The sequence below is a fragment of the Hirundo rustica genome, chromosome 1 (assembly GCF_015227805.2).
Source record: "Hirundo rustica isolate bHirRus1 chromosome 1, bHirRus1.pri.v3, whole genome shotgun sequence".
NCBI classification, from domain to species: Eukaryota; Metazoa; Chordata; class Aves; order Passeriformes; family Hirundinidae; genus Hirundo; species Hirundo rustica.
Window position 1 is genome coordinate 102,820,748 of NC_053450.1, and position 15,263 is coordinate 102,836,010.

Genomic DNA, 15,263 nt, shown 5'->3' on the forward strand with positions numbered 1-15,263 from the left:
TACATGCTTTATAGTACTTTTATTGATAATGCAGTTCCCCTATGTTCACGTGTATGAAGCAGTTCCTTTAATCTTGGCTCATGCTACGCTCTTTCATATGTCTCTAGATCTTATTACAAGAGGAGAGAAAATCAATTGGTTAAATGTGTTCTGAACACCATGCTTGTCATATCACTCATTTGTTTGCAAAGATGGAAAGCTCAGTTCATCCAGAATGTCACCTAAAGAATTTCCATCAGTGCCGTTTGGTTACAGAAACTGATGGATTAACCTTTCCCCTCTGAAATTGGTGATCAATGACTTCCAAAGTAGAAATATTCCAGTGGGAAAGCACTTCTCCTTCTTCCAGTTGAACAACATTAAATGTCTATTAAAGCCCATTATGCATGCTAATACCTGTCATCACTTCATTACTTCACCGTATTTCCCAGACCACAGTAACTTAAGAGGAAATTACACTGCCATCTAAGGACCTATTTTGTGGGTAGTGCAAAAGTATTCTTTGTGTCACACTTGAGAAATAAATGGTGTGGAACTAAATCTTCACACACAGGAGTAAGAGATCCTCCTGTAAATATCTGCCAATAACTTCCAACCATAAAGGGAAAAAAAGAAAAAGAATATTAATTATTGATTAAAAAGAAAAAAAATACACTGAACTACCAGAGTCCAAAAAAGCCACAGAAATACAGAAATATAAAACATTTGGTCTCAAAAGAGAGGGGTGCAGGCATTACACCTTCCAAGAATCAAGGCTTCTTCTAACGTCAAATTTATCCAAATTATCACTCTGGAGTCTTAACTGCTGTCACCGTTAAGTGCATTAACTAAAAATACTGGGATGCAAAAAGCCAAAATAATTTCTATAATTTTGAGTAGTAATTCTATAGAAATTCTGTGTTCATTAATATGACTATACATTTTGTCTGTTTGACTACAGTCCATAAAAAGACAGCTTCAATGTGATTACATTACTATTATTTCTGGTGAGAACTCTGCATTACAATAGTTTGCCCGTTTAGGACAGAATATCATTAAGAATAGCCTGGGAGAATTTTGCTGGTCTTTGAGGAACTCTCTTTTCATTCTGCATTGTATTCTCTCTAATAAAGGGAGGCAGAAACATAGTGAAAACAGTAATTGGTCACAGCAAGAGTTAGGGAGAAATCAGTAATAATATTCAGTTATTGAAGCTCTATAGACCCTGCTAGTGTTCCTGTAAGCAACCATGAATGATTACAGCACGACTTAGCTAAGGTAGCCACTATGGATGATTAATAGGACATTAATCAAAAGATGCATATCAGGCTCAGAATTTGTTCACAAGCTTTCTCCTAATAGCTGATTTCATGTTCACTGAGCTCTATGCCAGTTTGTTCAATTTATTCTTCAGTGTACAAGCCATTCATCAAAGAACATAATGATTTAACACCCCTTTTCTTTTTTAGTGAACAAACATTACTAAGTGTAACTACTCTGCTCTGGTTATTAAAAAACACACAATTTCACTGCCATACATGAGGTTGAAAAAAAAGCCTCCTTACTATACCCTGGTGTTTTTTGCTTCTAGGCATATACTATGAGTTCACCATATACACTCAAACACTAGACGGCACCATCCTGAAGATGCTGTCAAATTCACCAAGATCAACAAACATTACACACAAACAATTTAGATGAGGTATTTTATTCCTCTGTGAGCGGTTAAAGCCTAGGACACTTTCACCCTTCAGATCAGTCAGTTTAAAAGAAAAAAAAAAAAGTGGACTGATCTAATTGGCAGTTCCAAGCACACAGCAGGCTTTGGAAATACAGGCTGAGTTTTTTGTTTGTTTTTTTTTTTTTTTTTTACTTTTTTTTCCATTTGACCATGCACAGCAATACCTAGTTTTGCAAGGCCCAGGTTCAAAACTTTTGTAATGTCCTTCAGACCCTACATGGTAAAAACACAAGTGTATGACTCAAGCAGTGCAGTGCTTAATCATTAAGTAAATATACTTGCTATTCCCCTCCCACATAAATTAAAATGGCCTCCACCAAAAGGATAGATTTTACCTCCTAGAGATGTCCTTGTTATCTACATTTGTCTCAACACAGTACAAGCAGTATCCAGAAAGAGGATGTTAAGCCATGCATTGACAAAATTGTAGAGTACAATAAAGAAGACGGACATCATCTCAGCTAGAGGTTCTTACGGGAAAACAGCGATACCAGCAGCACATGCATTAAGGCACAGCTGGACAGATGTGCTAGGGGCAGAAGGAGTCCTTTTTTCTTTAGTATTTTCCTTTTCCTTGCGCTCATCAGCAAGGGTTGAGTCTAAGAGACTAGGATTTTCCTATGGAGCCTGAAAACCTGCACTTCATTCCCTCTACCTCCAAACTTTAAACATCTCAGAATTAAATTAAAAGGTGATTGTGGAGGAGCAGAGGAACAGCCAGCATAGCTAAGGGGAGTAACTCAGAAATGGAGACAATGGTTCTGCCATCAGGGTGACTTCTTAAACAGCTCACATAGCTGCCTTCAAATAACAATTCTCTCCAGCTGTTTCTGAAGAGCTCCTCATAAGGCAAGCTGACCTGGCTGGATTTAATGTCACTTGCATGCAGGATGTTGTCACTGGGCAGCCTGGAGGATTTTTCAGATTTGAACAGATCAGAAGGTTCTGAAGAGAACAGAAGGTGGTAGGTCATTCTCTGCTGTTCAAATACCATACAATAAAGTCAATGTTGAGAGCCAAAAAGAAGAAAAATAAATCAAAGCTCTCAACACTGCTGGCATGGTGTGCTATTGGGAAGGGAAGGTCTGGACTCCTGCCCTTCTTCCCAAAGTTCTTCACTGCACTTTGTTCAGCAGCTCTTGAATACAGGATTGATGGGGAATCTGTAGCCCAGATCCCCATGTAATCCCTCTTGACCAGCAAGCTGTATGTCCTCCTGTCCCTACCAAGCTCACACTGCTTCCTAGCCAGGTGGCCAGCATCCGCAGGAATGCTGGACAATGGCACCAGCTGCCCCTGTCCAGTTGTTCCAACCATGTCTGCTTATAAATGTGCAGCAATGTCACTCAGGAACCACCTAAAACTCACTGCCAAAAGCAGTAAACAAGGCCTGAAAGCAGCAATCTTGAGACTCTGGAACTACTAAAACCAACAACCAGGTTTTTCAAAAGCAATGAGTACTTCCAGAGGCCTCATTTTGAGTCATGTTTCTTTTAAGACAGTTTTAAGAGGCTGCATTTCAGACAAGGAGAGCTCAAGACTTCCAAAATCCAGATGGCCAGAACACAAGATTCCTGCCCCAATTGTTCATGTTTTCCAAAACACCAGCCACTTCAAAAAAATGTTCAATTCACAGAAATGTAAATGAACTATGAATCTTTTCCTTCCATCTACCTACTGGGATGTGCAAATTTACACCACTGGAGAGAATTTCATCTGTATTTCTGTTAAGGACTTTTAAACAAAGTAGAAAAGGAAAAGAAGATGAGAGTATGTATGGCCACTAAAAATTACATGCCAGTTATCTTTTTAGTTGTTGAGTTTTATGAGTAATAAGGGTTAGAAGAAACAATAAATATTTCTGCTTAAGCATTCAATAACTTATATACACTAACAGAAAAGCCATCAGTGATACCATTTATTTTAACATACTGTGGACTTCTGTGTCTGTCTGTCTGTCAGTCAGTCTGTCTGTCTGTCTCTCTTCTCATCTGCAAAGTCTCAAACTCCCTTCACTGGAGGTAATGCAGGGCAGTGAACTACATTGCAATTACATGAGCACATCAAAAAGATGTCTTCTAAAGAACAGACTTCAAGAAGAAGAAAAACAGACATAATAATCAAAACCAAACTTTGTGGCTACTCTGTGGCTGTCCTGCTAACAAGGTTTTCCAGTTTCTGGTCACAGCTGCAGAATTTACAAAACATCTGTGAATCAAAGTCAGGGAAATAATCCTTCTTTCCATTGCATAGGTGTGCCTAAGGAGGCAAAAATACTGAGGACATTCCAATTTTGTGAATACTGCAAAGACTGTCTCACTATATGCCAATGATTTTCTTCCCAAAAACTCTGAAGGCACCCTCTGTGTGCCAAAATACAAAGTTCTGCAAGATGTGATGCATGGAAGTCTTGCATAAGTATCTGAGTGCTTTCCCCTTTCTGCTTCTGCTGTGCAAGGTTTCAGGACAAGAGCTTCCCAAGCATGGTAATGAGGGAGCATTTAATGAAAGACATAAGGGAACAACTTGAAAGAGAGTGAAAAAAAAAGGCATTTGTGGACTTCTGGAATAGCTGCAGAGATAGCCAGCAGGTTCATATGTGACTAGATAAATCCAAAGACAACAGATCCATAAAGAAATAATGACGAGAACAAACAAGAGTGTAGACTTTGGGGTTGCTAACCTAAATAACACTGAGTAGAGCACTAAGAGAACAAAAGTGAGGAAGCAGGGGGGTTCATTTGCTTCTTAAACAGCATCCCCTGTTTGCACCATCAGAGACACCCAAACTAGAGTAACAGCTCTCGTTTGACCCTGTGGGATATTTCTGATGTTTTAGGGGGTTTTTTTCTTCCTTTTTAAACTTCAGAAAGATAAATTTGTTTCTCTGGGGTATCTTTATTTATTCAGATAGAACCATATTATGTTTACATTAAAAGTTTCTTTCCTATCCTCTATCTTAAGTATTTCCTGCGTCAACTGAAGATCCAGCACTTTGTTAATCTATGCAGCAGCACTCATTATCTGCCTTTCCCTTCCTCTCTTTTCTTTTTAAATATTGGAAATTATTTCTACACCTTCTTCCTGTCCAGTCTGGAAGAAAACAGGTGAACTCTATTTCAACTCATCCATATAATTTTTCAGACCTCTGATCTTTTTCTTTGCTTGTTCTTGTAGTACCCTAACTACCCAACATCTTTTGAAATAAAACAATGTAGAACAGGTCACCGGAACAGGAAGATGGGGATAGTGAGACATTGTCTCCATCCAGCCCTTGGGACAGGAGAGGGCTTCAGCCCTTCAGCCTTTGAAGGGTCTTTGATGATGGGTGGTGCATTCACAATCCTAACATTCGCTTCATGAGGGAGGGTGCAACCAGCACTGCAAGGGAACATGCAGGCCCTTTCTGACCTGCAGAAAAGCTGTGGCACTCCCTGTCCACTCTACAGCCTCCATCACTTTTTCTTGCCATCAGGGACTTACACTACACAGACCAAGTTATGGAAATACCTCCAAAAAGGACCCCAGTTCAAGAAAGGGCTAAGTAATTTGTAGGTGGACTGCTTTCATGTTTAATAAAGTTGATCATCAAGAGCTAGGATAACACCTAGTTAACTTTAGAATGCATTTCTGTTTGGAGCAATTTACTCAGGTACAGATGCCACCTGAGTAAGTCACAATACAAGTCATAAGCTAACAGTGATTAAATACTGCTTTTCACATGCTCAAATGCCTTTTTTAAAAAATAAAACCTAATATAAGAAACAGCTTCATTCATCCCATGATAAACTGCCCTGTAGGAGCCACTGTTCAAAATACAGGACATACGTAAGCATGGCTTGGAGCTGAGCCACGGGTGCTGAGGGGATCTGCATAAGCTGACTTCATGCACAGAAGTTCCTATAGATCTTCTGATGGAACAATGTATAAGATGCAGCCAGGAACACTGCATACTCAGATGTGAAAAGCTGTGGACAGTTAGGACAGACTCATAGTTAGAACCCAGCAGAGGTGTAGAAGAAAACAAACCAGTGAGTTCTCCTTAGACAAGGACAGAGAAGATAAGAAGCAACCAGTAACAACAAGTGAGAAAAATGTCTCCTGCTCTTTGAGTTGGCAGAAACAAGAATTATGTACGTTCCTTGTAAACACACAGGAGTGAGTAAAAAGAAGTTTCCAACTCTGTCCTCTACTTCTCCTCATGGCAACCACCTGCAAGAATGAATGTTGACAAATTGCTCAGGACACATGAGTGACAAATCACTTGCCAACCTTGCAGCCCTGAAGAGATTTGTGAAACTCTTACTGTTTCAAGTATCTTAGACACAGAACAAAAACCAAACCGCATCACAGGAAGAGAAACTTTAAAATGCACTTCTGTTTGAAGCAATTTACTCACAATATATGTAATACTTCAAATAAAAAGGAATTGTGCTTTAAATTCTGTTCCCCTCCCTCAATTTTTTAACTGACAACACTGCACTTGAGTAGGCAATGCAGAAAAGTCATCAGTAGTTTTTATGGCTTGTTACTCAAGTACAGGGGAAAACAATACCAAACTTTGACTATGAAACCAGACACTGTGTGATCTTGAATGCAGGTATGAGACCTAAAATCCTTTGAAAAAGTATTTAAAAAATGACTACGTTTCAAATATCCCTCTGTATCTGTAATGTTGACACGTTGCATTAAAAATCATTAACTTAGAGACAAGTCATCTAAATGAATTGGTAAAAAGATATATCCTGTATGCATTAAGGTAGAGCATGTATTTTACTAGGTTTTCCAGTTTTCATCAGATAATAACCATCACTGTACAATCGTATTTAATTCACATACACCGTTGCCCTTTTTTTTTTTTACTTTTTTATTACCAGTTTAAAATTAACAGAGTCTGTGGTTTGTACTTTCTCTTCAGCTTACCTTATTATCTATTCTGTTTTATCTGCTAGGCTAGGTAAAATTTTTCTTCATGAATACATTGCCATATCCAGAGTAAAATGGCATAGTTTCACTGAGAGCAACGGGGCCACACTGATTAACCTTATGTGCTCAGACAGCACTGTCAGCTTTGTCCTTCTCACTGGATTATTCCTGTGAAGGAATCCCTAGTATCCTAACTGGACTTTGTATTAATGGTACCTTGCATAATTTATCTGTGCTTCCTCCATGCAAGCTCATGCCACTTCTAGCAAACATAATTTTGAATTAAATTCATGGCTAAGCACTTTCAGGCTTCTAAAACTGGCATAATTTATTACATTCAAAGTGCTAATTAATACTTGCTCTTAGGGTCTGAAAATGAAGTAATGAAGTGCTAAACTCCAGCACACTTGTTTTAGCTTGAAAACTATCTTGGAACTAATACTGCTCTGGGTTCAATGACTTTAAACTCTTTGACTAATACTGAACCAGTGTGGATCAAGTTGCTTCAAACACACTTTTAATTACAAGATCTGTGACATACAGATTTACAGGCATATGTATACAGATTATGTATGCATAATCTCACTTGTATATAGGCGCACCTGTTCATGTAAATGTGCAGGCAATATTTGCCTGCATAATCTGCATTCTTTATGTTGCTCACCTCCTTAGATTTTACACTTTCCAAAGGTAGAAATCTTGCCATTCATGTTTCTGCTGCTTCTGGTGAGGAATATCTACCACTTTCTAATCCACGATGCAGGTGACCTCTGAAAAAAATCTCCCTGAATGTCACCCTCCTACAATCTACATGAGCTTTGTGCAGGAGACTAGCTGCATGGTTATATCAGAGCCTGATATAGATGCAACTTCCTGTAATACTGGTGAATTTCACTTTGTGGCACTTCTCTGTCATTCACGCTTCTTGAAAGTAGGTATGAAATGAAGCTATTATTGCAGGATGGAGCAATATATTTCCCTCCTTTAGATTAACCACAGTACAAGACCATGGAGAAAAAAGTCCTATTTTGCACATATGTGAAGGTCTAGTTATAGTAGGACCTGTTTCAGTGGGATTACAGTTGGACTGAATTTGACTTGGTGTGAACTAAACTTTCATTTACAACATATTGCATGCAATTCAGTCAAAGTCAGCTCTGCATCTAACTTAGGCAGATCCCAGTAAGAGTGATCATAAAGCAACAAAACACCTATAATGCTGACATAATTAACAAACCCTTTATCCTACACATCCTATCATAATGAGCTTCTTGCAAAACACTGCTGTGAATTTATTTTGTTCTACCTGTGCTACGCTAAGCACATCCTTTTTCATTTCATTAACCAGCATTCGATTGTGTCCTTTTACATGGATATAATTACAGAAATGTACACACTTGCGACTTACAGTCTAAAACACAAATCAAAGGTAAGAATGAAGCAGTTGGATTTACGTACAGATTAGATACAAAATTCTCAGATGGGTGTTCTGTTTCATAATGCAATTGTCAGCAATCTGAGCATGGAGTTGAGAAATGAAAAAAATTATATCTGCATATGTGACAAAATTATTTTGAGCAGCATGGTGAAAGCTAAGTGGTTATCTTTAGAGCCCAGAATGCTAGATGAATGAGCAAGACTGATAGCAAGATGCATATCGATACTGAAATAGAGTCAGAGCTACTCATACACTGGTTCTAAATTAACTGAGACAAATGACAAGAAGCACTTGTTTGTCTCAGTGCCGAATTCAATGAAAGAATGAAAATCTGATCAACATGAAGCTATGGCAAAAAACATGTTAAAACAATTGACTGGGGAAAAAACAAAAAAATCATGGTGAATTTAAGTTGCTGGTCCTCCCCTGGAATATTATTGAATGTAGTAGAAGGAGACTTTCACACAGTATCAGCAGCAAAGACAATACAAGAACTCTAAAGAGCAGGCTGAAAACATCAGAAAGGAGATGAGTAGGAGCAGCATAATAAGAATATATGAAATATTGAATAAAGAAGGAGGATTGAGAACATGAGGGCTTCCTGTCTTATGAGACACTCTATTAAATTCAAAAACTGGATAATTTAAACCTGATAAAAGGATACTCTTTCCTTTTTTTATTTTAACAGAGTGTATAATTAGACTGTTGGGCTCTCTACTAAAGATACTTTCTCTTTTCTCTGTTGGTAATTTTATACCTTTTTTGGATATCTTAACCCTATTTTTATTTTTCTCTTGATTTTCTCTATGTTTGCAAATGAAAACTGGAGAAATTATTACCTAGTCACTCATCTCTAGATACAATGCACTGACTCATTAACAACAAGCATTCTACACAATGAACTTACATGAGATGAGGAAATAACTGAGAATCCAATACCTGCTTACAGAAACACAAGTCCTGCCTTCCTCACTGATGTTGTTCCACTGCTGCCTAAGCTCACCCTACAAACCTGGCTATCCCTTTCTAGCGCTCTTTGTGAAAGTATCCTTTCCTCCATTCCCTGATGCTTCAGATCAACCCAGAGCGAAGTGACAGGAGCCAGAGCAGCCAGGGTCTAGCTGTAATTAACCACACTATGTTAATTGTTCTGATACTATCAGGGAAGCAGGGCAGCACATGGGGAAAAAAGGAAGTAGTTATGTTTTCTCAGTTTCTTTCAAACCTTCAAGGAGCTCCCAAAGGGCTCTTGTGCTCACATGAAACTGAATTTTCACATTATTGTGAGATGGGTAAGTTATATTCACAGTTGTATCTGCCTAGACCCAAAGTCTCTTGTAGTAGGCAGAACTACTGACTCAAACACCTTGGATCTGACAGGGAATTTGGATCATTTTCTGAAAACTGATTTTGTAATTTTCGTAATCACAGCATTGCCAAGGGACTAAATTTCAATGGACTAGAGGTTCTAAATTTCCAATCTTATGGGACATGAAGTCCCAGCCTTCTGTGTATTAAAGACCAGTTAATAATTTGTAAAGGTTTTGAATCAGTCCTCTTAATATCATGGGAAGTGATTACCCCCTCTGTACTCACTCTAAACCATGCTGTCTCTCAAAAAGAAGTGCTACTGAAGTGCAAAGTCTGATAATTGTCACAGGTAGCAGATATAACATTAAGTACGTCTTGACAAAGGATTAATAGCAGGGGTGCTGCACTGCAGGACTGACGCAGGTAACCAAATGAGTAAATATCAAATGAAGGATTATCCTCATTTGATGCTATTTCACACAACTCCTTTCTGCATAATCTCTCAGCTGAGACCTAAACCAGGTGTTTTCAAATGCATGAAGCAGAAGCTCTACCTGGTGTGCTAAAGAAGATCCACTATTAGCTGTCAGCAGGAGTGTCATCTCCTTTTCCAGTATTCAGCCAGTAGTCAGGATACAGCACTACACCACCAGCTGACAATGGCAAAGCTCCCGCCAAGCCCAGCTCTCTATGGATTGTGCTAAACTACTAGTATTTAGTATTCAAACTACAGTAGTATCCACATCAAAGACCAGAGCCCTTCTGTGTTTGGCTTTGTACAGAGACCAAAATGTGGCTCTTTTCACCCGATTTCATCCCCAGCATTCCACAGTGCTCATATAGAGGATCCAATGCTGAAAAGCTGTGTGAAGCAGAGGATGTAATCTTTCAGCCTCTTTTCTTAGCCAATGCAAAGACCAGCGAGGTCCTGGAGACATTTTTTTAACACAAGTAGTACCTTTCCAGAAACGGCTGTACAAGAGCATTGAACCCACAAAATTAGACATACCAGAAGTACACCTGCACGTATCTTCATGTGCTGACTCATCAGCTTTTAGTTGTGACAGCACACCCCTTGTCCTCTCTGCATGATTCGTAACTCAATTCAGTCCACAAGACACACAATAGCCTTCAGTAAGAGGCCCTCTGGTATTTTTCTTCTCTGTGCCCAGAGTAATGCCCATAGGTCTTTCTTCCCTTGTATTTAAACCTTCAGTGAATAAATAATTACTGACATCCTCCTGAGCTTCTCCACTGTGCTCATCACTGTATAATCTTAATTGCTTCACAAAACATTAATGCTTTCTACCTCCCACTGAGGTGAAGGGGAAGGATTCATTTTGCACAGGAGCAAAGAACGATGGACGCAGAAAGTGTCACTCATTGCAGTTGCCCAATTTCAGTCAAGAAGATCTGGGCTAGTTCCTCTGCAGAATTAAGAGTGGTAGGCTGGGACTCCAGAAGACAAACTGAGCCTGGTGGTCACTTCTAAATAATTCAGTTTGCCCAGCATCCAGCCCAGTTTGCCTGGAATTGTGTTGCAAGAGTACAGTCGGCCCTCCAGGCAGCAAATAACCAGGAACAAGGCTCCCTCCTCTTTTAGGCTGCCTGGAACAGGTGAGGGAGGCAGTGTCCTGTGACTCTTACTGATCCACAGAGGATGTTCAGGATGTTCAGGCTGTGCATTCAAGAAGACGGGCTCTAAAATACTGTGAAATCCTGAAGTTAAAGATGGTATCCGAGCACAATCACAAGGGGGCAGTACCTTCATTCTCTGAATGACCAGCTTCTGCATGCTTTATTTTGCAGCCTTTTCTCCTGCTGCAAGTCTATGTTGTGTTACAGAAAGCACTTCGTGCCAACTCGCTTAGCCTCTACAGTTTGTGGGCTGACTCCTGCCTCCTCTGAAGACTGCTTTCAGTTTCACAAAACTGAATGGCTGGACAGACAGCTGAGCCTCCACAGGCTTCCCAAGGAGGTACCAGAGCTGCAGCTGCAGGGAAAAAACCTCCTTCCACTCTTCGGGCCCTGGAATGGAACATGCTGAGTGCTTAGTTTATTTAAAACAGGCTAATAGAAACCTCTTAAGGGCTTATCACTTGGCTGAATAGGTCAATTTCTCACAAACAGCAAAGATAACATCTACATCATCTAGGCAACATTCCGGGCAAAGTTCAGCTTCCCAGTAAAAAGGTAAGCAATAGTTCTAGTTTGTCCAGAATAATCTCTTCTTTCCTAACTTCATTTGGATAAATTAATAACCTTGCTGATTTTTTTTGAAATATTCAGCATTAGATGGGTGTTTGCTATGAAAACTGCTGCCAAGTGTAAACTATTTGGACTAAGTTAAAAAAGATAGGAAATAATATCAAGAAGTAGAAGGACTGCATAATATTAAGTATAGTTAATGCTACTGATACTATCGAAAGCAGAAATCCTTCCTGTCTGGCAATTCCATCTAGTGGCTTGCTGAATTGTACCATTTTCTTGCAGCAATTCCGATGACATTAACATGCAAGTTTCCAGAAGCTGGGATTTTATACCAGGAAATGTTTTTTTCTAGACTTTGATCATGGTTGCTGACAGGATATTAAATGGGATGAACCTACGGTTTTATTCAATACAACAGTTCTTATGCTGAATGCATTATTTGCAAGAGAGTGAATAATAAATTCAATTTTACTGACAGTCCTGTTGTCATTGAGTCTTAGAATTTATTAAGGCAATGAAATGTGGTTTGGGTTTAATACCTTATGTCACTGTTTATTTTGGTTTATATAGACAGGTTCACATGGGAGAAGTTAAAGGGAACCAACAGAGGTGAGCTGTAAAGCAGGAAAAAGAGCTCTCCCTTTCCCTCCTCTCAACTGAGAAGAATGGAGGTGTAAATTTCCAACTTTGCATGCTGAATCGACATACTCTTATCAAAATGGAAAAAAAAAAATAAAATCTTAATTCAAAATCATGTGAAATTTTGTATTATGCATTCCTGGCAAGTATGACCTGGAAAGGCTGAAAGCTTTGTTCAACCACAGATTCAGTCACACAAGCACTGCTTTCTCCAGTGACACCAGTTCACAAAACCCACTCTGAAGACTCCCTAGCATCCCTACTAAGTCTTCATTCAGAGCTCCCTCCAGTTCCACAACTGTATTCAACAAAGCCATCCATCTGACTGCAGTTTTGCTCTGGAAGAGTAAAAGGAGAGAAGACTTACTCCACTTAGAGACTATGCCACCTTTCATGCACTATTTGCTTCACCAAAGTTACAACCAATGGGAAAGGAGTTTAGTTATTAAGTGCTATCCCATCTTAATGACAGTATAGACAGCACACCTCCACGGAGTTACTTGTATTTGACAGATGTGGTCCAGCTGCAGCCAGCCACTGACATAAATCACATTCCTCATTAAGGAGCTTCATAATGGGGACCATGGTTCCATTGACAGCAAAGTTGTATCGCAGAGCTGTGACACTGTACCTGTGAAATACTACACAGCTACTCAAGTACATCAGAGCTATGAAGCACGACTATTCAAAAGTGCTTAAAAAGGAAAACACAGCAATTACACAAATACCAGTATTTACAGTGCTGTCACTCTCAAAGAGTTTGTCAGGCTCATGGTTTCTAACACCAGTTGCATGCCCATCTTCTCCAGGAGTGAAAACCCCCAGAGCCTGTTTTCAAAGCTGCAAATGTGTCATTTTTGACACAGATTTCACAGAATATTCTGAATTGGACATGACCCATGAGGCTCATCAAATCTGACTTTTTAAGTGAATGGACTATACAGGGAGTCAAACCCATGACCTTTGTAGTGTTTTTGAGCCTTGCCTAAAATAAGTGCCCCATCTCAAGAAACCGCTGTAGGGACTTTCTCCTTTGCCTCATTGCAGATTGAAGGTGGAAGCTGCTGTTAAACCAGGGCCCAGAAGCACTCTTTGAGGGTTATAAATATAAGCCCAAAATTTTCTGACACTTTGGAGAGGCGGGGGATTTTTTTTTTTTTTTTTAAATACCAAATGAGCTTTTCTCAGTTAACGTATAGTCATGCCACAAATACAAAAATATGTACCAAGATGCAGTTGCATCTCCATTTTTCCTGCTGCAGCTCCTAATCTTCTTCCCCTTTTTCTTTTTACATTATTCCTTTAGTTCCCTCTCCTTTGAGCCCTACTTGTTTCCCCTTTCTGTACAACTTCTGTCCATCTCTTCATTTGCTCTCTGCTCTGCTCTTCTGCCTCCAGAACAACCATTTCTGACTGTTTTCCTGCACACACACGTGAAGCAGCCAAGTGAAAATCATAGCATTTCGGATGACAGTACTTCCTTGGTACCAAAAAAAAAAAAAATTAGCCAACGAACGTAAAATATGAAAAAACACATGAAAAAAAATTAGAGATGAATATCCAAAAGTTAAAGCCAAACATTTGAATTGAATACTACCATTCTACTATACTACCAATACTACTATTTCTCTTCTTTACTTTCTCATTACCATAATGTAGGAACACTTCACTGTCCATCATATCTATGGGCAGAAGAACCCAAGGGACTTATGTCACAAACCTATCCTAGAGTTTCTTCTCTGAAAATGGATTCCTGGACACACAAACACACACTGTTCCTGCTGGTCAGACGAAATATTACCTGCATTTGGCAATAACAGGCAAAAAGGGCCTTGTGGTTACCTTTCTGAGCAAGAAAAAAATATTTTATGCTTCAAATTAAGCTCTGATGAACATACATTATAGAAACTGCAAAATGCACATATGCACAAAAAACTCCCACAAATTACTTAAAGATGTGAGTATTTATGTATGTATGAGTATTTATATAAATGAAAATATATAATTCAGGTAGAAAATACAATTCTTACCTTATTGCACTTGCAGATAAGTGGCCATAAGAACCACTGGCTGACGAACTGCTACGAGAATTATTGAGAATTGTGACCAAGGAATTTGGAGATGTCCGTATCATGGTCTGAAGGTCAAAGCTGTGATCAGACAGGGGGGATATGGACAACGTACGCTTTCGGCTTGGTCTGGCTGACAGCCTCGGACTCGGAAACCTGGCACCTGTTATGTAAACACAATTATCCACCAGGGTACTTCATCGGGTTTATTTGTTATCAGTGATGGTTAGAGGGAGACACCAGCACACTGTGACAAGCCCGTTCTCTTCATTTGTGGTCTACTGGCTACAACAGAGGAAAATTAGGAAGAAAAATTTTTCTTCCTACAGCTTACCTCAGGGGACCTCTGTTTATTAATGTGCAAGCAAAATGATAAATGGCTAAACAAAAGGAAAATACTTTTGTGAGTTATCCCTCTCATTTCTGGTGATTTATGAATCTGATGGCTTCTTAGACATTCACATCATTAATTCAACCATGAGCAATGAGACAGTGGTTCAGATGTGGGATACCAGCAAGCCCAAACCCACAACACTTTAATACATACAGCCAAACCTACACATGTCAAATACAGTAGAGAAATGAAGAGACAGCTTTTCTTTTGTTGACCATAATTCTACCAGAACGACATTTGATGCAAAACAAAAAATCAGGATTAAAACAAACACTAAAAGGGCCAGCACTATCAACAGAATTCAGATTGACATTCAGAACAATTAAAATAAGAAACATTTTAGTAGACTTTATTTGAATTTGTCCAAAATCCCAGGAAATTCTTTTGCTGGGGTGTATAGGAGCCTACAACTGCTAAATTTCTTTAAAACTGGAGATTAGACTTTTCAATGCAGCAAAGTTAAGGCAAACATACAGATACCACTTAAATAAATACATATTACATTTCTAAATTTTATGTCCTGATCTGAAAATCTCCACCTCTTCTGATCTATTT

General features: G+C 39.1%; 1 protein-coding gene across 3 annotated transcripts in view; it reads right to left on the bottom strand.

Moving 5' to 3' along the window:
- Positions 1-15,263, bottom strand: part of GLI3 (GLI family zinc finger 3) — a 206,271-nt gene that overhangs the window by 39,839 nt on the left and 151,169 nt on the right. For all 3 annotated transcript variants that reach the window (XM_040082894.2, XM_040082889.1, XM_058423101.1), the window contains one exon: positions 14,276-14,477. In XM_040082894.2, the coding sequence (XP_039938828.1) occupies positions 14,276-14,477 (202 nt within the window). The remainder of the gene's footprint in view (positions 1-14,275; positions 14,478-15,263) is intronic.